General features: G+C 37.5%; 1 protein-coding gene and 2 long non-coding RNA genes across 3 annotated transcripts; 1 reads left to right on the top strand and 2 right to left on the bottom strand.

The window, feature by feature from the left end:
- Nucleotides 1-3,803: 3,803 nt before the first annotated feature.
- LOC136282724 (uncharacterized) lies at nt 3,804-5,905 on the bottom strand. The gene is made up of 2 exons (XR_010718388.1): nt 5,660-5,905; nt 3,804-4,266 (listed from the first exon to the last, which is right to left on the bottom strand). It is a non-coding gene; the product is annotated as an uncharacterized lncRNA (long non-coding RNA).
- Nucleotides 5,906-21,823: 15,918 nt separating this feature from the next.
- On the top strand, nt 21,824-24,805 carry LOC131784858 (uncharacterized). Its single transcript, XM_059101689.2, has 2 exons — nt 21,824-22,008; nt 24,175-24,805. Exons 1-2 carry the CDS (start codon nt 21,957-21,959, stop codon nt 24,504-24,506), a joined length of 384 nt encoding a protein of 127 aa, XP_058957672.1. The 5' UTR covers nt 21,824-21,956; the 3' UTR covers nt 24,507-24,805.
- On the bottom strand, nt 21,873-24,271 carry LOC131784859 (uncharacterized). Its single transcript, XR_010718332.1, has 2 exons — nt 24,130-24,271; nt 21,873-22,070 (listed from the first exon to the last, which is right to left on the bottom strand). It is a non-coding gene; the product is annotated as an uncharacterized lncRNA (long non-coding RNA).
- Nucleotides 24,806-25,961: the final 1,156 nt, after the last annotated feature.

The following is a 25,961-nucleotide window of genomic DNA, read 5'->3' as shown; positions in this document are numbered from 1 at the left end:
TTTGCAAATTAAGTTTCGATTTTATTGATTTAGACGCACTCAGTCCGCTTAGTGTTCATGAACTTTGAAAAGTACGACATACTTTGGTTCCAACAGAGCTGGGAGAAGTTGATTTTGTATTAATTTTCCAAAGTACAATAAAACTGCGGAGACTGTTCCGCCAATTTCTGAGGATACATAACATGAAGTGACATTACATCTAGATTAGTTACTCGGGTCAATTGCGCCGCTGGCCTCTCAGAACATTCTCGTTACCAATAGCCTACTCCTTGGACGTACGCTACTCCACCCCCTCCCCTCCCTAGAGGCACAGATGGTGTTGACGAAGCTTTGTTCTGAATACATTTATTGTCTCCTTTGCACTATGGTGAAAATAAGCTTGGATTTTTTATCTAGTTACGCTTAAAATGAAGACACTCCCCGCGTTTTACCTTGATTTTTCACTGCTGTTCGACTTAAACTTTTATGCTCCGAAGGAACAAAGGCGGGAAGGGAGGGGGGGAAGGAAGAGGAGAGAAAAAAGGGCGCGAAGTGAGAGAGCAATAAAAAATGGTAACAAAGGCAAGAGCAGAATTTGAATTTCTATTGCATTGATTCTACAGCCAGCCTACTAGATTTTTTTCTATATCCCATTTACTCACTGCAGCATTATGATAATCCTCTAACACTTGCATGTCTTGACACAGGCGGCCCAAGCTCACGTCTCGAGAAAAAGCCAACGATGAATTCATGAACGCGTCACGCGTTGTGTGACTCGGTGTTAAGTTACGGGAGGAACCGTTGAAAATTTGAACACGTTATAAGAAATAGTATGGGGAACGAAATATGGTCGATTTACAACGATAAATATTTCGAAATATGAATATTTTAGACGTAAAATCAATAAAACTTACTCATGCCCTGTGTATCCGTCGTAGTTTCTGGCGATTTCTGCCGTTTTAAGCTTGCTTTACCATCACTGTTATCCATGTCAAAAGACGAAGTCAAGGCTGCACACTCTGATTTCGACCGTGGTCCACGCGGAGGTGGTTTCCACCCCGAAAATCCTTCCGATCGACATTTTTCTCAGCCACACTTCACGATCTAAGATCACTGCACCCTTGGACATGTCTCAATACCAAAACTTCACGCGCATTTCGCTGGAAACGAGCATTTTCTACCTGAATTTCCAGTTTCGCTTCTTTCTGGTTATGCTTTGAACACGGAGACTGGACACGGCCGCGAAAGAGACTTGGGTACGAGGTCAATTTTCTCTCTACCGCGTGTGGTACGGTCGATTAGTGTACAACACTTACCCCATCCCTACAGTTATTTTTTCTAGGGTGGGTGGATTACTTGAAACATTGTAAGTGGTCTACATTCTTACAAAAGGAAAGAAGATAATTAACGCGGGAAAGAATGAAAATGTCGAATTACCTCACACACAGGTATTTTGTGGTAGATTGTGTGTGTTGTGCGAATAAATGTAACCAAAAATAAACTGTATTGGTGCCACGGACACCTGTTAGTACAAAATGTAGACAGCAGACTGCAGACCGGATACAAAATATAGACTGCAGAGTGGGTACAAAATGCAGACTGAGAATCTGAAGAGTTTTCACGTCTGGTATATAATAACATGTCATCTTACAGCTTACCGAGCGTCACGCAATCGCTTTTCCGCGATCAGCCTTCACGACTATTTGCACTATTGTGGAAAATTCCTGGCCCATTTCTTGATGAAAATCGATCGTAATATAATTTCAAGCCTTCAACATAGTTGGTTGGTGTGATGTCTGTACAGATTTTACCAATGTAATAAAAGTAGATGACGTGAATAATAGTGATGGTAAAGCAAGCTTAAAACGGCAACAATCGCCAGAAACTACAACGGATACACAGGGTATGTGTAAGTTTTATTGATTTTACGAGAAAAATCTTCATATTTCGAAATATTTATCGTTGTAAATCGACCATATTTCGTTCCCTATACTATTCCTAATAACGTGTTCAAATTTTCAACGGTTCCTAGCATAACTTACTCTGAGTCACACAATGCGTAACGCGTTCGTGAATTAATCGTTGGCTCTTTCTCGAGACGTGACCTTGGGTTGCCTGTGTTTATACGCGCCGAGATTTTTAACGGTCGCATAAAAACATAAGAAGCTCGTTGTTACGGCAAATATCATCGACAATGGTCGGAACTAAGGGAAAAATGTACACAGAAATAAAAGTAAAGGAAAGGCGTTTTCTGGAGTTCAGAAACAAATGAAAAGAGAGACAGAAACAACCGAAATCGTCAATCAAACTCCAAGCAGGTCTCGCGATTGCTCTGACTCTGAGGCTGAATGAAAAGAATTCATTGGTACTTCTGGAAAGAAAATGAAGATGCCATCCTCGCCTAATGATTCTTACTCTGAGCTCTTGGAGAGTGAGGATGCAAATGATGTGTTACAGGGACAAGGATACAGGCTTATCGATCTAGAGAGATTCTCCTCGACGCTCACTGAAGGACATGTTTCTGAAGAAGGTGTGAATTTACTTGGTTCTGTGTAACCAACTTAAAAATAGGTACCCAATGGGTACTTGTGTCTGCTGCAGTGGAATGGAATCCGCTGTAGGTGCCAATTTTTTTGAATACTGTTAAACTGGCTAGAAACATCTCCCGAAAGGCAGTGCTATGGAATGCTCAAGGCATCACAAAGATGGGGAACTGAAGTGGTGAATGTCCAATGCTCCAGTTGGAGGTAAGGGATCATCAATATCATGATTGTGATTACATCTTCATCACTGTTTAAATAACTTTTATTGTGTTATGGTACTGCAAAGAATCTAACATTAAAGTGAACGTTTCTTTTATTTTGTAGCAGAATATTTAAATCAAAGAATTGAAATACAACAGCCAATAGTTTTTAACAAAATTGAATAGTATCAGAAGTCTTTGTAACACAAGACAACTGTAATGCAAACGCAGTAGCAGTTTTGCAAAGCAAGAAAAAGTCTCTGGTTGTAATAATTCCTAGGAAATCATTATGTTTTTCATTTAATGGTAATATGCAATCAATTTGGAACAAAACACAGGTAAAACAAAGTTAGTATATTTACATTTTGTGTTCAAGTAACCAATAGGTGAATATACTTTTAAAAGTATTTTGAAGTGTTTGTCTTTTAATTGAAATGAAATGTATCAGAAATGTAACGCAACAGAAATATTATCCCAAAAAAAGCAGCACGTGTACTTGTAAATAATGTTTATCAGTCAGAGAAACAATCATTTCACTTAAAACCAGTGTCTACAAAATGTTTGTTGCAAACTGTAACAAAACAGGTATTATTAACGTTTGGTATTCAGTAGTAATTTCCACTGATGTGTGACAGGAAATTGTTCATTTTATTCAGATTTGCACTGACTCCACTATTTTTGTTTGTTGTTGAATGTTATGCTGGTTATAGTTGGTAACTCTAGAAGAAAGGTAGTTATGGTTTCTTCAGTGATCGGAAGAGTGCTCTTTCCTTGTGACGCTAGCATATCATGCAGGATGTCGTTGAACAGGGTCACTGTGATCTTCGATTCTTTAATTTGTACCAGTAGTTGTCCATAACATTGTTGAATGGTGGACTTCATATTTTGCTTGAGCCCACAAGTTGAACAGGTTAGTATGGGAGACGTCTCTATTACCAGCTTTTTGTTACAGTTGCAGCAGGCTTGATATGCCGTGACACTTCGCACTCCAAGTATTTCTGCTGCTGCTGTTGTATTGGTAAAGTTCTGAGGTAGCTCAGCAGGATTAATGAGATCCACAGAATTGTTCCCAAAGTGTCACCTTAATGGCTCCATGTGGGTCCACAAGATAGGCAAACAACTTTTTTTTTTTCACCATACTCTGTCTTCACTTTTTTTGTTGATGACATCTGAATAAGTTTGGCTTTGATGGTGATACTTTGATTTGTGTTTGCAGCTGAAATTGATTGGATATTGTTGGCACTTGGCAACTCAATTCTTGAAAAAGGTATTTCTTTTGTAGGCTCTAACAGTACATTGTTATTCATCAGTACTGTGGTTGCATCTCCTGCTCTTTCAATTCTAAAATTTCGAAGTTTTATTGGAGATTTCTTTTTGCTCATTTGATCAAAGTGTTCCTGTTTACTTCCGGAGACGCAGACTCCTCTTACTAAGCCATCGGTGGTTTGTATGGACATGTCAAAGTAAGATGTCTTGCTACTTTTTTTAGTTGGAGACACATTGTGTAAGAAACCAACAATCTCTTCTTTTTGTTCTTCCATTGACTGCAAGTGAAAAAGAACCTTTTGAGTTTGTTTCATAGCAATATAATGTATTTCAAAATTTCTAATAACATAGGGAGCACTGCATCAAAAAGACGACGACGACTACGACTACTACTACAATTTAACTATAACAACAAAATGCCAAAAAAAAAAACTTACCTAGGTGAATTATAATTTTTTTATTTGTTTACTTATTCATTATAAATCAATCAACAACAGCAGCCTCTACAGACAGGAAGGAATAACACTAAATGAAGGTTGGGGAGTGCAGTATACTGCAAACTGTTTATTAGATGATACTAATACTGAAAATCAAAGTGAACAAGAAATAGAAAAGAGCAGTGGTTCCAATAAGCAGGATGGAAATGACAGTAATGATAATGATGATCAGTGGACTGAAGATGAAGCAGAAACACCTGCTGGTGTTACTGACACCATGTTGACCAACACACATTATTTTGAAGACAGTCTGCCTCAACGTATTTTAAATGTTGCACCAGGAGAGGGAAACAAACCCTTAAGTATATTCAGAGATCAATATTCTGAAGAGTTAGCATATCCTGGTATATTCCTTGGTCAAAGTCGACCAGAAAATAAAGATAGACTAGCAAATGTTCATTATAGCGACATTTTTAAATCTGAACTAAGACGATCAGATAGGAGAGCTGCTATGTGTGTTGAAAATATATTCTTCAAAACAAAAAAGCTTCAAATGAAAATTCTCTTAGGAAAATCACAAGTTGTACTTAGGAAGTGCAAAGGAAATAGCAGATCTTCAAATGCTGGACAGTTGAAATGTGAAGGAGCAATTGAGCACTTGATTCATCTTGATGAAGGATTCCAATTTTTGAAAGCATGATACCTTACAACTGTATGCAAAGATCTGTTCATAGCGATGCTTAGATAGTAATTATCATGAAGAATACTAGTTCTAGGTTTCTCTCCTCTGTATAAAATTACCACAGCTTTCGCACATGTTTGTCTAGTGATAGATGTTTTCATGTGTGTAGTGAAATACATGTATCTTCTGCCAAATCCATTTCGTAAACAGGGCATATTATATCCCGCATTGGGCTTTGTAATCCCCAAGTGAGACTTAATAATTCCCTTAACGGGCTTTTCATTCCCCAAATGGAGCTCAATTGTTCCCCGAAGGAACTTTGCATTCCCCAAATGGGGCTCATAAAGCTTATTTTGCGTCCTGAGCACTTGCAAAATAACCGGGCGGTGATCGTGTTGGCGCCGAGAAAGCTTCAGTCGATTTACAAATTCAAAGCATCTTTCAAAACCTTTCACTCGGCCGGAATGACACCCAGTGCGAATGCTGTGGCAAAATGAGAAAACACCTTTTAAGAAATCCATCATAAATATGAAAAGCGAAAAGATCACTCACCTTGCAAGCAATAATACACCCTGGCTTGACGAACGAAATCAGGACGATACGACGCAACCCAAACGTTTTTCGAAAGCACATAGTTTGACGGATTTGACTTTGTCCTTTTCTCAGATTTGATTGGTTCCGAGTCTTCCCGGAAATCGGTAGCTTGCCACGACCTCTTTCCTTTGTCCTTTCCTCGTATCCGATTGGATAGATTATTCCCCTGAGGAACGAAGTTTGCACCCGAAAGTATTACAGGCCGAAAGTATTACAGGCCGAAAGTATTACAGGCCGAAAGTATTACAGGCCGAAAGTATTACCCCTCCGTGCATACTTCATGTATCACATCACCAAATGGAATCCGCAGTGAAACGTCAAGAGTAAATCCGAGATCTTGTCGTATATGAAGTAGCTGGTCGCGCGTTTTACAGCTTATCTAAGTGTCTGCATGCATTATAAATGCAGCAGACACAAAAAGCTCTTTTAGAGGTTGTCATATGAATTCCCGAAAACACTTATTTTGTACCTCAGGATGTATTACTTCAATTAATCTGAAGTTTTCAGGGCTGTATTCTCTTACTGAGTTGAGTTGGATAAGCTGACAGTTTCTCCATAAGCTGAATTTTAAGTAAGATATTGTGGAATAACTCACCTAATAATCTCGGTGAACTTTGAAGGGGCACTGTGCCCATAATAAAAACGACTCCAAAAGTTCCTCAGCTCATCCAAAAGAACGACCCTAGTACTTTGTTTTGACACTAAAAACACTTGATTTCATGCAATCTTTGTGCAGTTATCTTTTCTCAAGTATACCTAGGTTTTTCACACCATGTGGTGGACAAATTGATCTGATGTCAAATAACAAATTAGTTTAGGGCAACATATTAGTTATATTCAGTATGTGTGATTCCTAAGCTTTCCTTTGGTATATAGGTTAACATGGTTCAGAAATAAAGTCATTGAAGTACTCTTGTTTGCCTTTTTTTCATGTTTACCCCCTCTGTAAGAGTAGTCTGAGTCTGGTCATAGTCTAGTCCTAGACAAGTTTAAGACATATATTTTGGTCTTCTTATCTTTGAGCTGGACTGTTGCCAGATTTTTTGGAAAATGAAAATCTTAGCACTAACCTAAAGTCTGAACAGAAATAGTGTAGAAGTAGTCCTACTCGAAGAGGATGGGTAATTTTCGTTTAGCAATAAAAAAGTTTTATCTTCATTTTTTATGTTTGGTTCAATTTTTCTTTTTAACTTAGTATGAGGATTTAAGTATGCTTATTTTCTTGTCAAAATTTCGAAGGTTCTATAATATTCTTGCTAAGATCTTCAACGATCTTCCATTTCCTTGCCAGGATCTTCAAGGATAACTGACATTCTTGTCAAGATCTTTAAGGACCTTCAAATCTCTTGCAAAGATCTTTAATTTGGCTGTCAAAATCTTCAAGGATCTTTCTTTTTTTTGCCAAGATCTTCAAAGATCTTTCAATTTCTTGCCAAGATCTTTAAGGGTCTTTTATTTTCTTTCCAAGATCTTTAAGGATCTTCAAAATTTTCAACAAGATCCTTGAAGATCTTGGCAAGAAAACGAGAGATCCTCAAAGATCTTAACAAGAATTAGGAAGATCCTCAAAGAATTTTCAAAGATCTTTAAAGGATCTTCAAAATTCATGTAAAGATCTTTGAAGATCCAGACAAGATCTTCAAGGATCTTGACAGGAAAATGAAAGATCCTTAAAGATCTTGGCAAGAAAGTCAAAGATCCTCGAAGATCTTGGCAAGAAAATCAAAGATCCTTGAAGATCTTGGCAAGAAAATCAAAGATCCTTGAAGATCTTGGCAAGAAAATCAAAGATCCTTGAAGATCTTGGCAAGAAAATGAAGGATCCTTGAAGATCTTAACAAGAATTTTGAAGATCCTCAAGAGGATCCTCAAAGGTCCTCATGAAGATCTTGTAAGATCCTTAAAGATCCTCGAAAGATTTTCACCAGGGTGACAGTGCCACTAGATCCAGGCAGTGTTTCAAGAGCATTAAAGATGATCATCTTTGTCAAATAATTTCCCTCTTAATGCTCTTGAAACACTAAATAACATTTTCAAAGTAAATGAAGAAGATCAACACTAAATGCAGTTTACATAGAGATATATTCTTCCAGGCCACAGCTGTGCACTGAATTATAGGATCTTATTAACAGCCTCTAAGGTGCCCAGAAATTCACTGCTTTTATACCAAACCATAAATAGAAGACAAATGCATTGGGTCTCCAAAAGGGCATAGTAATTGCCCATCTAAAATCTTAATTGTTTCTCTGAACAATAAAGGATGCCTGGTCTTGGTTTACCAGCAAAACAACTCTCACAGGAAATTTAACCCTTTACACCCTAGCATAATATGCTAGTCATTTTTAGTGGTCAAAGGGTTACTTAACACATGCAAAGTTTATAAACTCAAAAGTTTAATAATGTACTATTCTAAAATACAGAAATAATTTGCCACAAAATATTCTTATATTTTTATCTGATGAATGAGGAATAGAATAGGGGTTTCTGAATATACATATGGCTAACACATCAGGCCATTCCGTGATTTTAAATAACCAAATATTAATTAATAACTTACTATTTGTCTTCATGAAAATTGACAGGCCAAAGGAGAGATGCTTGGTTAAACTGCTCTCTAGTCAAAGGTGGATGTTTTGCCACATTAGCCACAAAGGGCTCCCCAAGAAAATTTGCTGCTGTCTTGTTTTGTTGTATAAGTTGAGTAAATGAATTGTCCGCTGCTACCTCATTCCTTACACATAAGATTATTTGTAGAAGTGATTCTGAAATTTGAAAAAAGGTTGATAAGAAAACGTAATTTTCATGATAAAATTTCGAAAAAAGAATTTAAAAGAGTTCTTGGTGAAATAGAAGAAATATATATTTAAAAAAAGTCATGCGAAATGAAAAAGATATCGGGTTCCCGTACCGGGAGTCGAACCCGGGTCGTCTGGGTGTTATTACAGCAGTCTTCACCGTTAGACCATACGGGAAATCTTAACTTGATTCAAAGAAATTTATTATATAAATCCCTTTTGTGTATGTTAATGTATTCACACATAGAAAGTATGTGAATACATTAACATACACAAAATGTATGTTAATGTATTCACACATAGAAAGTATGTGAACACATTAACATACACAAAATGTATGTTAATGTATTCACACATAGAAAGTATGTGAATACATTAACATACACAAAGGGATTTATATCATAAATTTTATTATATAAATCCCTTTTGTGTATGTTAATGTATTCACACATAGAAAGTATGTGAATACATTAACATACACAAAATGTATGTTAATGTATTCACACATAGAAAGTATGTGAATACATTAACATACACAAAATGTATGTTAATGTATTCACACATAGAAAGTATGTGAATACATTAACATACACAAAGGGATTTATATCATAAATTTTATTGAATTAAATTAAGGTTTCCCGTATGGTCTAACGGTGAAGACTGCTGGAATAACACCCAGACGACCCGGGTTCGACTCCCGGTACGGGAACCCGATATCTTTTTCATTTCGCATGACTTTTTTTAAATATATATTTCTTCTATTTCACCAAGAACTCTTTTAAATTCTTTTTTCGAAATTTTATCATGAAAATTACGTTTTCTTATCAACCTTTTTTCAAATTTCAGAATCACTTCTACAAATAATCTTATGTGTAAGGAATGAGGTAGCAGCGGACAATTCATTTACTCAACTTATACAACAAAACAAGACAGCAGCAAATTTTCTTGGGGAGCCCTTTGTGGCTAATGTGGCAAAACATCCACCTTTGACTAGAGAGCAGTTTAACCAAGCATCTCTCCTTTGGCCTGTCAATTTTCATGAAGACAAATAGTAAGTTATTAATTAATATTTGGTTATTTAAAATCACGGAATGGCCTGATGTGTTAGCCATATGTATATTCAGAAACCCCTATTCTATTCCTCATTCATCAGATAAAAATATAAGAATATTTTGTGGCAAATTATTTCTGTATTTTAGAATAGTACATTATTAAACTTTTGAGTTTATAAACTTTGCATGTGTTAAGTAACCCTTTGACCACTAAAAATGACTAGCATATTATGCTAGGGTGTAAAGGGTTAAATTTCCTGTGAGAGTTGTTTTGCTGGTAAACCAAGACCAGGCATCCTTTATTGTTCAGAGAAACAATTAAGATTTTAGATGGGCAATTACTATGCCCTTTGGAGACCCAATGCATTTGTCTTCTATTTATGGTTTGGTATAAAAGCAGTGAATTTCTGGGCACCTTAGAGGCTGTTAATAAGATCCTATAATTCAGTGCACAGCTGTGGCCTGGAAGAATATATCTCTATGTAAACTGCATTTAGTGTTGATCTTCTTCATTTACTTTGAAAATGTTATTTAGTGTTTCAAGAGCATTAAGAGGGAAATTATTTGACAAAGATGATCATCTTTAATGCTCTTGAAACACTGCCTGGATCTAGTGGCACTGTCACCCTGGTGAAAATCTTTCGAGGATCTTTAAGGATCTTACAAGATCTTCATGAGGACCTTTGAGGATCCTCTTGAGGATCTTCAAAATTCTTGTTAAGATCTTCAAGGATCCTTCATTTTCTTGCCAAGATCTTCAAGGATCTTTGATTTTCTTGCCAAGATCTTCAAGGATCTTTGATTTTCTTGCCAAGATCTTCAAGGATCTTTGATTTTCTTGCCAAGATCTTCGAGGATCTTTGACTTTCTTGCCAAGATCTTTAAGGATCTTTCATTTTCCTGTCAAGATCCTTGAAGATCTTGTCTGGATCTTCAAAGATCTTTACATGAATTTTGAAGATCCTTTAAAGATCTTTGAAAATTCTTTGAGGATCTTCCTAATTCTTGTTAAGATCTTTGAGGATCTCTCGTTTTCTTGCCAAGATCTTCAAGGATCTTGTTGAAAATTTTGAAGATCCTTAAAGATCTTGGAAAGAAAATAAAAGACCCTTAAAGATCTTGGCAAGAAATTGAAAGATCTTTGAAGATCTTGGCAAAAAAAAGAAAGATCCTTGAAGATTTTGACAGCCAAATTAAAGATCTTTGCAAGAGATTTGAAGGTCCTTAAAGATCTTGACAAGAATGTCAGTTATCCTTGAAGATCCTGGCAAGGAAATGGAAGATCGTTGAAGATCTTAGCAAGAATATTATAGAACCTTCGAAATTTTGACAAGAAAATAAGCATACTTAAATCCTCATACTAAGTTAAAAAGAAAAATTGAACCAAACATAAAAAAATGAAGATAAAACTTTTTTTATTGCTAAACGAAAATTACCCATCCTCTTCGAGTAGGACTACTTCTACACTATTTCTGTTCAGACTTTAGGTTAGTGCTAAGATTTTCATTTTCCAAAAAATCTGGCAACAGTCCAGCTCAAAGATAAGAAGACCAAAATATATGTCTTAAACTTGTCTAGGACTAGACTATGACCAGACTCAGACTACTCTTACAGAGGGGGTAAACATGAAAAAAAGGCAAACAAGAGTACTTCAATGACTTTATTTCTGAACCATGTTAACCTATATACCAAAGGAAAGCTTAGGAATCACACATACTGAATATAACTAATATGTTGCCCTAAACTAATTTGTTATTTGACATCAGATCAATTTGTCCACCACATGGTGTGAAAAACCTAGGTATACTTGAGAAAAGATAACTGCACAAAGATTGCATGAAATCAAGTGTTTTTAGTGTCAAAACAAAGTACTAGGGTCGTTCTTTTGGATGAGCTGAGGAACTTTTGGAGTCGTTTTTATTATGGGCACAGTGCCCCTTCAAAGTTCACCGAGATTATTAGGTGAGTTATTCCACAATATCTTACTTAAAATTCAGCTTATGGAGAAACTGTCAGCTTATCCAACTCAACTCAGTAAGAGAATACAGCCCTGAAAACTTCAGATTAATTGAAGTAATACATCCTGAGGTACAAAATAAGTGTTTTCGGGAATTCATATGACAACCTCTAAAAGAGCTTTTTAAGTTGGTTACACAGAACCAAGTGAATTCACACCTTCTTCAGAAACATGTCCTTCAGTGAGCGTCGAGGAGAATCTCTCTTGATCGATAAGCCTGTATCCTTGTCCCTGTAACACATCATTTTCATCCTCAATCTCCAAGAGCTCAGAGCAAGAATCATTAGGCGAGGATGGCATCTTCATTTTCTTTCCAGAAGTACCAATGAATTCTTTTCATTCAGCCTCAGAGTCAGAGCAATCGCGAGACCTGCTTGGAGTTTGATTGACGATTTCGGTTGTTTCTGTCTCTCTTTTCGCTTGTTTCTGAACTCCAGAAAACGCCTTTCCTTTACTTTTATTTCTGTGTACATTTTTCCCTTAGTTCCGACCATTGTCGATGATATTTGCCGTAACAACGAGCTTCTTATGTTTTTATGCGACCGTTAAAAATCTCGGCGCGTATAAACACAGGCAACCCAAGGTCACGTCTCGAGAAAGAGCCAACGATTAATTCACGAACGCGTTACGCATTGTGTGACTCAGAGTAGGTTATACTAGGAACCGTTGAAAATTTGAACACGTTATTAGGAATAGTATAGGGAACGAAATATGGTCGATTTACAACGATAAATATTTCGAAATATGAAGATTTTTCTCGTAAAATCAATAAAACTTACACATACCCTGTGTATCCGTTGTAGTTTCTGGCGATTGTTGCCGTTTTAAGCTTGCTTTACCATCACTATTATTCACGTCATATACTTTTATTACATTGGTAAAATCTGTACAGACATCACACCAACCAACTATGTTGAAGGCTTGAAATTATATTACGATCGATTTTCATCAAGAAATGGGCCAGGAATTTTCCACAATAGTGAAAAATAGTCGTGAAGGCTGATCGCGGAAAAGCGATTGCGTGACGCTCGGTAAGCTGTAAGATGACATGTTATTATATACCAGACGTGAAAACTCTTCAGATTCTCAGTCTGCATTTTGTACCCACTCTGCAGTCTATATTTTGTATCCGGTCTGCAGTCTGCTGTCTACATTTTGTACTAACAGGTGTCCGTGGCACCAATACAGTTTATTTTTGGTTACATTTATTCGCATAACACACACAATCTACCACAAAATACCTGTGTGTGAGGTAATTCGACATTGTCATTCTTTCCCGCGTTAATAATCTTCTTTCCTTTTGTAAGAATGTAGACCACTTACAATGTTTCAAGTAATCCACCCACCCTAGAAAAAATAACTGTAGGGATGGGGTAAGTGTTGTACACTAATCGACCGTACCACACGCGGTAGAGAGAAAATTGACCTCGTACCCAAGTCTCTTTCGCGGCCGTGTCCAGTCTCCGTGTTCAAAGCATAACCAGAAAGAAGCGAAACTGGAAATTCAGGTAGAAAATGCTCGTTTCCAGCGAAATGCGCGTGAAGTTTTGGTACTGAGACATGTCCAAGGGTGCAGTGATCTTAGATCGTGAAGTGTGGCTGAGAAAAATGTCGATCGGGAGGATTTTCGGGGCGCAAACCACCTCCGCGTGGACCACGGTCGAAATCAGAGAGTGCAGCCTTGACTTCGTCTTTTGACATGGATAACAGTGATGGTAAAGCAAGCTTAAAACGGCAGAAATCGCCAGAAACTACGACGGATACACAGGGCATGAGTAAGTTTTATTGATTTTACGTCTAAAATATTCATATTTCGAAATATTTATCGTTGTAAATCGACCATATTTCGTTCCCCATACTATTCCTTATAACGTGTTCAAATTTTCAACGGTTCCTCCCGTAACTTAACACCGAGTCACACAACGCGTGACGCGTTCATGAATTCATCGTTGGCTTTTTCTCGAGACGTGAGCTTGGGCCGCCTGTGGTCTTGACAGACTTGACGTGATACCTGTTGTCATTTTCATTATTCAATTTAGCTGTTCCTATCAAACAACTCTCACAGTACTTCTCCGTCAATTTGATCTACGGATCAAGGGAATAATGATTAGAATAAACTTAGACCACTTTTATCAACAATTTACATTGATTAGCTTGAGCGAGGCTGTACCCAAGCAACTCACTCTTTCAGGGGTATCGAACGGTCCCATTCAATTCAAAAGTGCTCGCAAAATTTGGTCTTTGCTCGAATTGCTTGCAAAAATTACACGGGTGCTCGCTTGCTCGTTCTCGCAAAATTTTTGCAACTGCTGGCATGCTCGCATTCTCGTTAACATGTGCTCGATTGCTCGAAATTTCGTTAATTCTGCTTTGTAGTTATTTTTTAAACATATATAAACGATAAATCAGTTATGCTATGGTTAAAACAAAAAGGTTGAAACATCCTTACCTCTGGCTTCAGTCTGTTGTTTCTTTGACCAGTTTCCCGGGCCTAAACCTTCTTTCGCTTGAACAAGAAAACGTGACTGGAACACAATCTATTTACCAGGAAACTCTGATATAGTTGAGAGGAAGCTCGACATGACGGAAGGTGACATAATCTCCTGTGGAGACATCATATCTTGCGAACCTTTCTTGATCTAAATTCCCATTTATTTAAGCAAATTATTAGGGTTTGTAGATATGATGGATTTTCCGATGGAAAGTGGGAAATGAAATAGAGAGAGTCATGATATTCTGAAACAGTGTACTCGGATCGCATTTTGTAGCGGTTTTTGCAACCTTGGAAGCTTCCTGGCCACTCGTAATAATAACTATTATTATCAATAAAAGGCAAAATTACTGAGCGCTGATTGGTTGAGAGAGAGGGCATTTTTTCTTAATCGAGGGCATTTTTAGTAATCAAGAGAGGGCATGATTACCTGTTAATGATTGGCTAATCCGTGCGCGCGTGATTTTCCTTCGTATAAATTTTGCCCTTTATTGATAAACAAGTAATCCCATGAGACCTCGTACTATTAAGGATTAATTGCACTTGAGTTTTCAAAATTTTCCAAATTGCCCTCGTCGCTTCGCGACTCGGGCAATTTTGGAAAATTTTGAAAACTCTCGTGCAATTAATCCTTAATAGTACTTGGCCTCATGTGATTACATATACTAATCTGATGCCAAACGGTGGCATATGAAAACCGATTAAACAAAACAACATTAATAACAACACTCGGTCGTTTGGGCTTCACCGGCTCAGGGAAAGTCTTAAATGAATTGTTGCTTTAATTATTTTGATCAAAAACTAAAGGCCTAGCCAAACGAGGAGACATGTCTAGAAACTGTCTCCATGTCACGCGGAAACACGAAATGAAAGGCACCCGCGAGGGTAGAAAGTAATCTAGAGAAATACTACTGCTACCAGTACTATTTGACCTTCGAATTTAGACTTACCACCAGACCTTGTCAGATATGTACGGCTGTAATTAGTTAGATTCTAGAAGCCTCCAAGTTGAATATTTTTCTTGCGTTGAATATTTTTCAGTCAACCAGCAGGAAACCAATTTGTCGATCATCGAAACCGAAGCCCGAAATGCTTGTTAGACCGAATGTCAGGTTATTTGCATTTCATAAGAACTGTATGACCAAAAAAACATACCTTCCATTTTATCATCGGGTTAGAAAGAGATGGAAAACTTTAGATCGCGGAGCTTTGGATCTAGTAGATCTCCTTGAGAGCTCTTGAAGTTCTTGAGCGTCCACCCAGACTGACTTACGTGAAGCTACGTGACGTAATTTGGCATCAAGCAGGGCACAATTTACTTTAAGATGCTGGGACTGGTTGAAACGCCCTAGCTGTGCATCTATTGTTCTGTTTTGGAGGTGTCAGCCAGATTACTAGCCATTACTCGGCGCAAAACAACGTATCCTATTAATAAAAGAGAGATTCCGGCTACTCCGAAAATTTACGATATACTCGAAGTGCTCGCTGCTCGCCATCTGTATTTTTTAAAGTGCTCGCTGCTCGCGAGAAAAATTTGACAACTGCTCGTGCTCGCAAAAATAAACACACTGATCGCATGCTCGAAAATACTCGCAAAGACCATTTAATACCCCTTCTTTCGTTTTTCATCTGAGGTAAGTATGCGTCGACAATGATCATTGGCTGAGAGCTGAAGAGAGGTTTGGGACTAGCCAAACCATATCGGTTTGTACTAAACCATTTGTCGTCACGCTAAACCATCTGGGGTCACGCTAAACCGTTTCACTTTACGGTGAGTAGATTGATGCGACACTAAGCCATTGCGGCTTACGATTAACTATTTGCCGATAACTTGAGCCATTTCACACCACTCTGAACCGTTTGTGTCAAGTCACTGAACTAAAGTACTGTTAGCTGAACCGTCTGTCATTTCGACACTGAACCATTTCAGTTAACACTTAGCCACTCGTGTTTCTATTGAATCAGTTCAACAAGGGTGGCTACATAGTTTCTGAATTGTATAAACCATTTTTTGTTTGAATATTTCATTTCACCCAAAACGACTTGTCTATTTGTATTTTAAATAAATCTCTTAAGACAAGATAAACCGTTCTCCAAAAGACAATTAGAACATTTCTGTTTATTACAAACCATTTATTATGCCTGTATTTTTAATAGTGACGGCCGCCTATATATTACTTCTTATAGACAGTACAGCTACAGCTTCAACAAATATTTCAAATTACTTTTGCGCTCTATGGCCTAAACGACGCATTGAGTTATTCACGAATGTAGTGGGGATTTCGCAAAGTTCACCCCGCAGACTTTTTGTTTCCCACTTCGCTAGTTGTTCGAGCTTTCCAAAAGAAACGCCCGAGTTGAAAATCCGGCTTCGTTTTTTCTTTCGTTCGGTCGCAAATCGCAGTCAAGTCCATGCGCAACTTTTTGACTCTAACGCATGTGCGGCGTTTTGAGTAATGAGCACATGGCATAGTGTAATGGCGGACGATAAGAAGCTTTTGCGGTGCAAAATCAGCACAAACACTGTGTATAATACGCCCAAAACGCATACAAAATATGTACACATCGTTCGCGATAGACCCACTCTAAAAGATGACGAGCGTTTTCGGAACAGTTCGGTCCGTGAACCTTATGAGAGATCTCTTTATGAGCGTACATTCATGAGTGAACCTTTCATCAAGAAACATGCTATATCAAATGAGCTATCTAATGTTAGTTGAGAGAAGCATAGACGCAAATCTCGTCGTGTATGTAGACCTGATCGTGAATCAAGCAGAATAGTTGATACGAAGTTTGAACGAGCAAAAAGGTTTGAAAATTTGTCTATGCGCGTATTCTCTCATGTATCCCCATGTCATCTACATTGTACTGTTATGTTAATGCTAAAAAAACTATTGAATAAAAGGACGTTTAAGTTTAACTGTCGTGAAAGAATTCGTTAAAGTATAAGTAAAGTAAAATATCATGCCAGTCAATATTTAACGTTGCAGGTAATTTAGTGTTAACAACTGGGTTGAAAACGTAAATTAGCCACCGTAAAGGGTAAAAAAGCTGACGTTTCGAGCGTTAGCCCTTCGTCAGAGCGATTAGAGGAATTGTGGGTTGTGTGTGGATTTATATGTAGAAAGTGGAGCTACGCCATTGGTGGGAATATGGTGACGAGAAAACAGGAATAAATTAGTTGAATGAAAAGCGCTCGTTGATTCCGTGGGGATTCAGGGTGCCGATTTGGAATATAAATTTTTGTTCTAGTGTTTTACGGCTTTCCGAACTGCCTAGATGTAAGTAACGTTGTTTTCTTGTAACAAACTGATGTGTTCTTGCAAGAATAAGGCTCATGTAGCAAATTTATTGCAACTATAAATTACGTAGAGACATAGCAAAAAAATCCTGGCCCTTCAATATATGTTGACCCTAACAAAACAACATTAGCTCCATATAGTCAAGGTAACGAGTTAGTCTTTGGACAGAATGCAGGACAACGTGTTGCAATGAGTTTGTCCTTTGATTTACAATAACACGCAAGGGATCAGCTCTGCGAATGATCTTATACAAATAATGGTTATTGGGAAATCAGCTTTATTCAAGTTTGTCATGTTTAGCCAGGCAGGCTGTCTAATGAAATCAGAGTTACCAACAGCGTTAAATGTGTTTGACGCTGATTATCAACTGGAATACAATGAAAGCTACTCTAGTACTGTTCATTAAGAAATTACTATAGAGGGATATCAGTACTGTACGTCTTTAAAAAGAGCCTTTGAGTCGCTCATATCTGAAAGCCACACCAATTTCATATTAACAGTAGGGTGTGTTACTGTTGCAACCTATTGTAATAGTAATATGGGGTTCAAAATATATGATTGTCATGCTAGAGATTTATATTGTTCTTGTTGGATGACAATTGCTACTACTATACCATTGAAATATTATCTTTGTAATTTGTAGATATAAAGTCATATGAAAAATATTAAATTTATTATAATCTTACAGTGTGTCTTTTTCCTCACTGCATCATATCAAACTCTTTCCCCAGTGCGACGAACATTTGTTTTTCTCGGCTCCAGGGGTACACAACCACTAACCCCAGGTAATACGCATGCTCTCTTTTACGAATTTTCAAAATGGCGGACAGGCCAAAGAGGAAAATAGAAAAAACAAAGCGATTTTGCAATGAATACTCAACATACACCCCCGTTAGAAAGGCGAATCCACGGAAGAAAGATACAAAACTGTATGATATTTAGAACGATATGATATTAAATCGATACTGTGCGCCCGTCTCCAACTTGCTAAGAGGTGCATTTTATTGCCTCCAGCACGATTACTAGCTTTCTTGACAGCTTTTAAAGAAAGAATATTTTCTTTCTGAAGACTTCTGATATGCAGCTATTGCTAGCTCCTCGTATTCCTGATTGCTCAAACAATTTGTTAACGATTGTTGAAAGGACCGAGTCATGGTTCTCCGTCTTCGTCTTTTTATTGCTTTGAAATAGTATCGATTAGTAAGCTGAAACGAAAAATTAATCGGGGAAGTTTATGAAAAATCCAGCAAACAAGCTTAAAAAGGCATTTATTTAGACTTCATACTTTAACGAACTTCACAAATCTTACTTGTTTATCTGATGGCAGATTAATTCCCGAAGCGCTTTCTGAGTTTCCCGATCCCTCTCCTACTGCTTTCACGCTTACAAAACAGGGAAAAATTAAAAGGAGGAAGCTACAGCTGTTTTGAAACGCCATTTGACGAGGGTAAATCTCATTTTTGTCCGACACTTTACATATTAAAACAAAGGAAATTTGTTCCTCTTTTTGATTCTGGCGGTACATTTTTAATTTGCGCCTGCGTAAAAGAGATATCGCCCGAGACCCTTCGCTCGGTCGTGTTTTGATCAAAAACGCCTTGTTAATTTCACGTAACCGCTCGGAGAAAAGGTAAAAATGACGAGGGAAAAACTTTACCTTCAAGTTAGAAAATTAGCAAAATAGAAAGCCACAATATTCTAGTTTAATATTTCAGAGGTACACTGAGTGCTTTTTCCGTAGAGAACCCGCACGATGGTAAAACATTTGAAAATTACAGTCGATTTGAGTGGGGCGTTGAAGTGGGCGTGGTCACTACATTTATGTTGAGACTATTTGTACCCCATGAGTTTGATATGTTTACAGAATGAAAAAAGTTAGTTAATTTTCATATGCAAATGAAAATTTGCAATTACTGTAATTAGTAGACTCTGAATTTTTTTGTACATTATCAACTGCTACAAACTTAATTGTCATTTTTTATTCGAGGGCAAATGAAAATAATGGTTTTGATTAGAGTGATTTCAATAAGCCTGGGTACTGCTGATGAATTACATTAATGTTATTAGATGTGAAATGCCTTGTGACCTTTTGTTTCTTTACATCTTTTAGAGTGATATTCATTTGCCCATGAAATAGAGAAATGACTATTTAGTTTGTAGTAGTTGATAAAGAACAAAGAAAACAAAAAAATTAACAGTACACCACCAACTGTCAATTACCCTATTCTTTCGAAGGAAATGAAAATTACTCTAAACACTAACAGTTAAATAGTACTCACCAGGTTTAGTGAAACCACTCTAACCAATAAAACTTTATTAACTAAAGTATATTAGCCCAGTATCTCCAAATGGAAACAAACAAATTGGGAGGTACTAGTAAAAAATATCCATAAGTATATTTCACATATTCATGAGAACCACTCCAACAACCCCATAAAATTAATAATTCATCTAGTAATAACCCTTGGTGGTGATTTTTTGTTTTCTTTTGGTTGAGAGTCATCACCCAAGCACTTGGGGCTGTTCATAATTAAAAGTTATCTTAGCCGGAAACTTTTATAAACCAAGAAAAAGAAAACTTAAGAAGACAGCCTGTTAGGCAAAAGACTTACCCTGCTACAACCCTTAACCCGCAAAACAAAATTTAATCAAGTCAAAACTAAAAAAAAATGAAAATAGTGTATTGTAGTAAGTATTGAAAGAATAGCTAATTATATATGGCACTACCTGCCCCCACCCCACCTCAGAAAAGGGTCTTTACAATACATAGCAAATGCCGTTTTCAGCTCATGCAGTATACATATGTGAGAAACCTGCATGTTTGGCAAACCAAGAGAAAAAACAGTTACAGGAGAAATCAATAATTGCATAAAAAAAACTTAGGCAAATGCAGGCACGAAAAACAAAGTTTACTTCCAACAGAAAGCCCGGGTGAACGCAAATATGCGTCTAGTTGTTATTATTATTTGGCAGGCCGCAATCCACAGTTATGTTGAACTAGCCTACGTGTAGCCGTACCCTCACCCAGCCCGTTCCCTTGCTTTAATTTCACCTTGCAGGGGAGGGTACGGCTACACTTAGGCTAATGGTGAACTGACTGATTCAGTCTTCTGGCTTCTGGAGTTTTCCGCAGGGATTCTCGTTTCGCAAATTACAGATTTCTATTTTGCAAATCATTGGCATATTTTCATTAATACAGATTTCTATTTTGCAAATCATAAGCATATTTCCTTATTTCTATTTTGCAAATAATTACCATATTTCCATCTCGCAAATTTGTAAATTATTAGCATATTTCCATTTCGCAAATTTGCAAAGTATTAGCATATTTCCATTTCGCAAATTTGCAAATTACATGCATATTTCCATCTCGCAAATTTGCAAATTATAAGCATATTTCCATTTCGCAAATTACAGATTTTCGTTTCGTTTAGTTTCGGTTCGTTTCGCAAATTACAGTAAGCCCTAAGGAAGAGCTAGCGACAAATTAAAGGCCCATTTCCAACCTTGATGCAATCTACTTTTATTTACAATCCTCAAGCGCTTTCAGGCAGCCTGAAATTTCGAACTTGATGTTTTTCGCTAACCCTGTTTACAGAGTAGGAAGCCATCCATACGCTTGACACCTAAAAACTTTTCAATGACAAAGCTGGACACGGTCCTCAAATAACTCCCTATTTCTCTACGAAATATACCGATTTTTTGTTAGAAAATATTCTACCTTCATTTACAATCCTCAAGCGATTCTAGAAAGTGAAAAAATTCCGACGTTGTCCGTTTCGCTGACCTTGTAAACAGAGAGCGAAAAGATCCAAGCGTGACACTAAGAAAATTTTCACCGGACACTACTGGACACGGTCTTCGGATAACTAAACGTCTGGCAGTGTGATATTTTTCCATATTTCTCTTTGAAAAATACCGATTTATATTGGAAATATTTCATCTTCATTTAGAATCCTCAAGCGCCTCTAGAAAGTGAAAAGTTTGAACGTTTTCCTTTTCCCCGACTCTGTTCACAGAGTACGAAGAGATCCAAGCTTGGCACTTCTGGAAAAAATTCAAAATACTGTAAGAAAACTGTAAAATGACGAACGGCGAATGTATTTACCGTAAAACAGTTGACTATATGTCCAGGATGGCTCTTGAGAACGACGATTTTAGAAGGTTTACAGTGATCTGGGAATTTCGTGTTACAGGAAATTGGGTCGCGGCGCGCGTTGCATCAAGGTTGGAAATGGGCATTTAAGGTCAGAGAAGGGAGCTTCGAAAATATCACGCCACAATCATGCCACTGGCCTCAGCCAAGTTCTGATCACGTGAAAAACATGGGAATTTTGGGGTACATTTGAATTTATGCAAAATACAACTCCTATTTAGAACGGGAATGACAAAAGATTGTTCACTATTTATTGTTGCCTAGTTACTGAGACTGACTGACAGTAAAATGCATTGGGTGCGTCTGTCTAACAAAGAGTTGCTAGTACTGAGAAAGTGCGCAAGATCCCACTGCCTCAAGTTCAGCCCGCTCGTCGACGCTTTGACACTACGCCTCCAATCTTCAGTTTTTTGACTCTTAAGGAAACATCAAGCCCTTCAAGATGAAGCTGTGGTTTGTTGCTGCCATACTTATCTCCGTTGCGTTTCCATCCGGTAAGTGATTTCATCGCAAAATACTTTTTTTTAATCCACATCCTTTCGATTGCAGCGAGCAACTGTAAGGCGAAGCCATCGTCGTAAATTATGTTAGATTCGCCACCAGTGCATTAAAACAGAGAACAAAATGATGTTCTATATCAATTTATCGCTTTGAGCCTTCCACAGAGAGTGATACAAGAGAAAGAAAAAAATAAGCTAATTTCCGCCGCACATTACAAGGATATTCCTTTACCACAAACAATTTAATTCATGATTTGAACTTCGATAAAAACAGAACCTTACGAACGTCGAGAAGGGACAATCTTAAAATATTTGCAAATCCGAAAAAATAATAAGAACCGATATCTTTTAGATAAATCGCTTTTGAAAAGTTTGTCAAATCGAGTTAGCAATTTCAAATCCTGGTTTAATTCATAGATCCACAAATAACTTTCATGAAAGTCGAAAACAGTTTAAAATCCAAGAATCTTTTCAAAATCCAAAAGATTTTCGTAAATCGAGAAGAATAGTCGGTACTTGGTCACGATACAGCACATTGTGTCGCATTAAGTTGCGCTAGCTCGACTTGGAGTCACTACGCGAAAGAACTGAACTGTGCCAGTGTTTATTAAACTTCTTTCAGCCTTGGGGCATATTTTGCCAAACCTAAGGATCCTGTCACGAAAGAACAACGAACCGATGCTATTTTTTCTATTCCGTGCAATGACTGTGATAACGAGTATATCGGACAGATCAAATTACAGTTTGGTACACGTTTGAAAGAGCATCAAAAAGCGGTCTTCTTTGGCAAAAAAGGAAAATTCAGCTTTATCGGAGCACACATGCCTAACCGACCATACAATTGGGTGAAACAAGTCTAAAATTATCAGCTCTAATTGGCGTTACCACCATCGCCTTTGTTAGGAAGCATGGCATATCAACTCAGTCTCCTTTAAATCGTGATGATGGCGGCCTCCTTCCTAACGCCTATTTACACTTTGTTAGAAAAAAGGGCTTCTAATTAGTGAGCGTATAAAAAGACCTCTTATTGCAGCGTTTAGATCACCCCGGCTGATGAAGGTACTAGATAGGAGTGTCGAAATGTTAGGTCTATGAATTGTAACTTCGCGGTTACATTCATTAAATCTTTAAGCCAGAGTAGCATCATCATCATATGCGATATTCTGCCAACACGGAAACCATTTTACACTTCTTTTATAAATTAACTAATGGAAGAGGAACGAAAACCGTGTTTACATACGCTCATGTAAAATGGTTTTATGGCCAATCAGAGCGCGCGTACCATTTGAATTATTTTATAATATAGTTTGTTCTTAACTTGTTCCACATCGCACGATTGTCAGATTCTTTGCACACGTTCAACGCAGACCCACATGAACTGTCACGTTTTTCAAACTTGTTATGCAACGTTTTGTTTGTACAGTGGTGACATTTGATCTGAGCGATTGACATTTGAAACTAATAAATGTTTATTTACATGACCTGTGTAGTTTCCGACATTGAAAGGGACATTCATCGCGATCGACACTGGGTTAGGTTGTAAAAAGGCACGAATTTCAATTATACGACCTGAAGTTTATTGAAACGATATCCAAGAAGTAATGAAGAGCTTTCAATTTTACGTTTAATTATCTCCCGAACTTCGAGCTCTGAATAGACTTCATTTCTCTCTCTCAACCCATACTCACGTAACCTTCTCTTTGGAGTCCTCGAGTCCATAGAAATATCTATTTTCGATTCGCATGAAAGTTTTTTGTAGATTTATCAATTAAACCATGATTTGAAATTGTTTTCTCGATTTGACAAACTTTTCAAAAGCGATTTGTCTAAAAAGATGTCGAATCTTAATATTTTTTTCGGATTTGCAAAATTTTTTTGGATTATCCCCTTTCGACTTCCGTAGAACCTTGCTCCTGATAATAATACCGAAAAATATCAGAGGAATGTTCAGTAAGTAAACAAGGGTCCAGGTTATCGAAATGTTGATTAAGGATCAAAGTAAATTGAAGTTGCTCCTTTACATAAATGAAATAATTATGCGTAAATTTTCAAATTTTGTAGCTAATTTCTCATTTGAGAAAAACTAGGTCAGTTAATAACGGTAGAAATTGTTACCTCATTCATCTTCATCTAAGCATTCCTTGTCGTGTGTGTTTTCAGTTTTGAGTTTGAAGTGCATGGCCTGCGGTAGTACCGAGTCCTGGGATAAATGCAAAGGAGTAAGTATCACCTGCCCGGCTATGGCGTCCGATCAATGTGTGAAACTCTACTTTAAAACCCCTAAAGCCGAATCGTTCATTAAATCGTGCGGAACCGATGCTTACTGTGATGAAAAAACCAACCCTACTTGTAAAGAAGCCACTGGATCCTATGAGTGTGACATCTACTGCTGCAAAGGCGACAACTGCAATAGTGGCACAGAAACTCGCATCAGCGGTATTCTCTTGGTATCATGCGCCCTGGCCTCTCTGATGATCTTTTACAAGGCCTGAGACTAGACTGAGGTTGATGTTCAGCACGGCTCATGACCAAGACTGCAACTAGTTATAAGCTTTTTTTGAAGGATGTCAGTTGTGAATTAAGATAGAACGTCTTGCTTAAGACATAGTAGTCGTCTGTAGGACGATCTTCGTGAAAAGGAGATGAAGTCAGGCCGATTTATACCTACAAGAGAGGATGCTGGTCCATCGTAGTCTGCACGTATTGTGCTTATTAGTTAAAGTCAAGTAGAGGCTTTTTTAAATATTGTTAAATGATGCAGTTCTGGGAAATAAAACGTTGTTTCTAACTACCTCTTCTTATTTAATCAGCACTATAAGTTACAGGAATCATTTGGCTAAAAATTCCACTCCTCCTCCATATTGCGGCGAAATTAACATGAGCTTATGTGTATTAATAGGTACACTGCTTGTAAGAGTAACCCGTAACACGTTAAATATCATCATCGTGACCATTAAATTTGTCCGGCGCCCCCAAATAAAACGATTTCCGTTGTACGTATCACTGTGTTAGCCAGAACCGTGGCACCCAAATATTCTTCTCACCCTTCCTAAAAAAAATTTCCAAATGTTTACAATTTCACATGTACCTGCTCGTAAAACTCCCTGAGGAAGTCCACAAAACGAGTCGGAGATTAAAGAAGTTTTCCAACCACTGTTCACAGAGTGCTGCTCATTAGTTTAGCATTGCAATATTCTTTAAAAAAATTTCAATACGATCGACTAAGACTGGTCAACATGACCGGCAAGACGACTAACTCCTTGACCGGTAAAATCCTCATTCAGTCTCAAGCTTCCACCGGTTTTGATTTAATTGTTGGAGCTTTTAGCTCCAAATGAAATTCAACAATAACGACTTCGATGATGATCTCGTAAATCCAAAAATAAGCACATATTCAGGTTATACTGTGATTTGTAGACCCATTACTGTACTGAAAGCAGCTACTTTTCCTAGAAACTATAGCAATCAGCATTCGATTTAAAATATATATACCAGCCCTTTGAAAACAAAAAGTAATGCAATGTTTTTCCTCTCAGTTTTATTATTGCAGTGATAATATATGACAACTGCTGCTAAATCTATTTTGGCCCCAGTCCTCATTGGCCGGTTGTCTCGCGGAGCGCCATGGTTGCGTTACATGGGTTCCCTTCCGCTCGCCATCTGTTTAACTATAGTTGCTCTGTGGTCACTTCAGCATTGAGTCCCACAGTAATTTTGAAACAAACCAAATGAAAGCAAAATGAAACAGTGGCGACTTGTCTCCTGTTTTTTCTACCTGCTTTTTCCCAAAGGTAAGGCTAACTGTATCAGTACCAATGAATGCAATAGGAAACAATCGACTGACTGACCGGGTAATTGTTTATCTTTATTGTGGCATAATTTGTAAAACATTTCCACCAAAAAGCTATCAATCGAAGCATGTAGTAATTATCTCTCTTTGAGTTAGG

This window comes from Pocillopora verrucosa, chromosome 7, assembly GCF_036669915.1.
Source record: "Pocillopora verrucosa isolate sample1 chromosome 7, ASM3666991v2, whole genome shotgun sequence".
Classification (NCBI taxonomy): domain Eukaryota; kingdom Metazoa; phylum Cnidaria; class Anthozoa; order Scleractinia; family Pocilloporidae; genus Pocillopora; species Pocillopora verrucosa.
The sequence above is the reverse complement of the archived record's forward strand: the minus strand, read 5'-3'. Positions and strand labels throughout refer to the sequence as shown.

Bases quoted from the DNA above. Each gene is read 5' to 3' on its own strand.
- LOC131784858 (XM_059101689.2), top strand. From the start codon at position 21,957: ATGAAGCTGTGGTTTGTTGCTGCCATACTTATCTCCGTTGCGTTTCCA. The intron at 22,009-24,174 runs GTAAGTGATTTC...GTGTGTTTTCAG, and splicing joins CTCCGTTGCGTTTCCATCCG to TTTTGAGTTTGAAGTGCATG.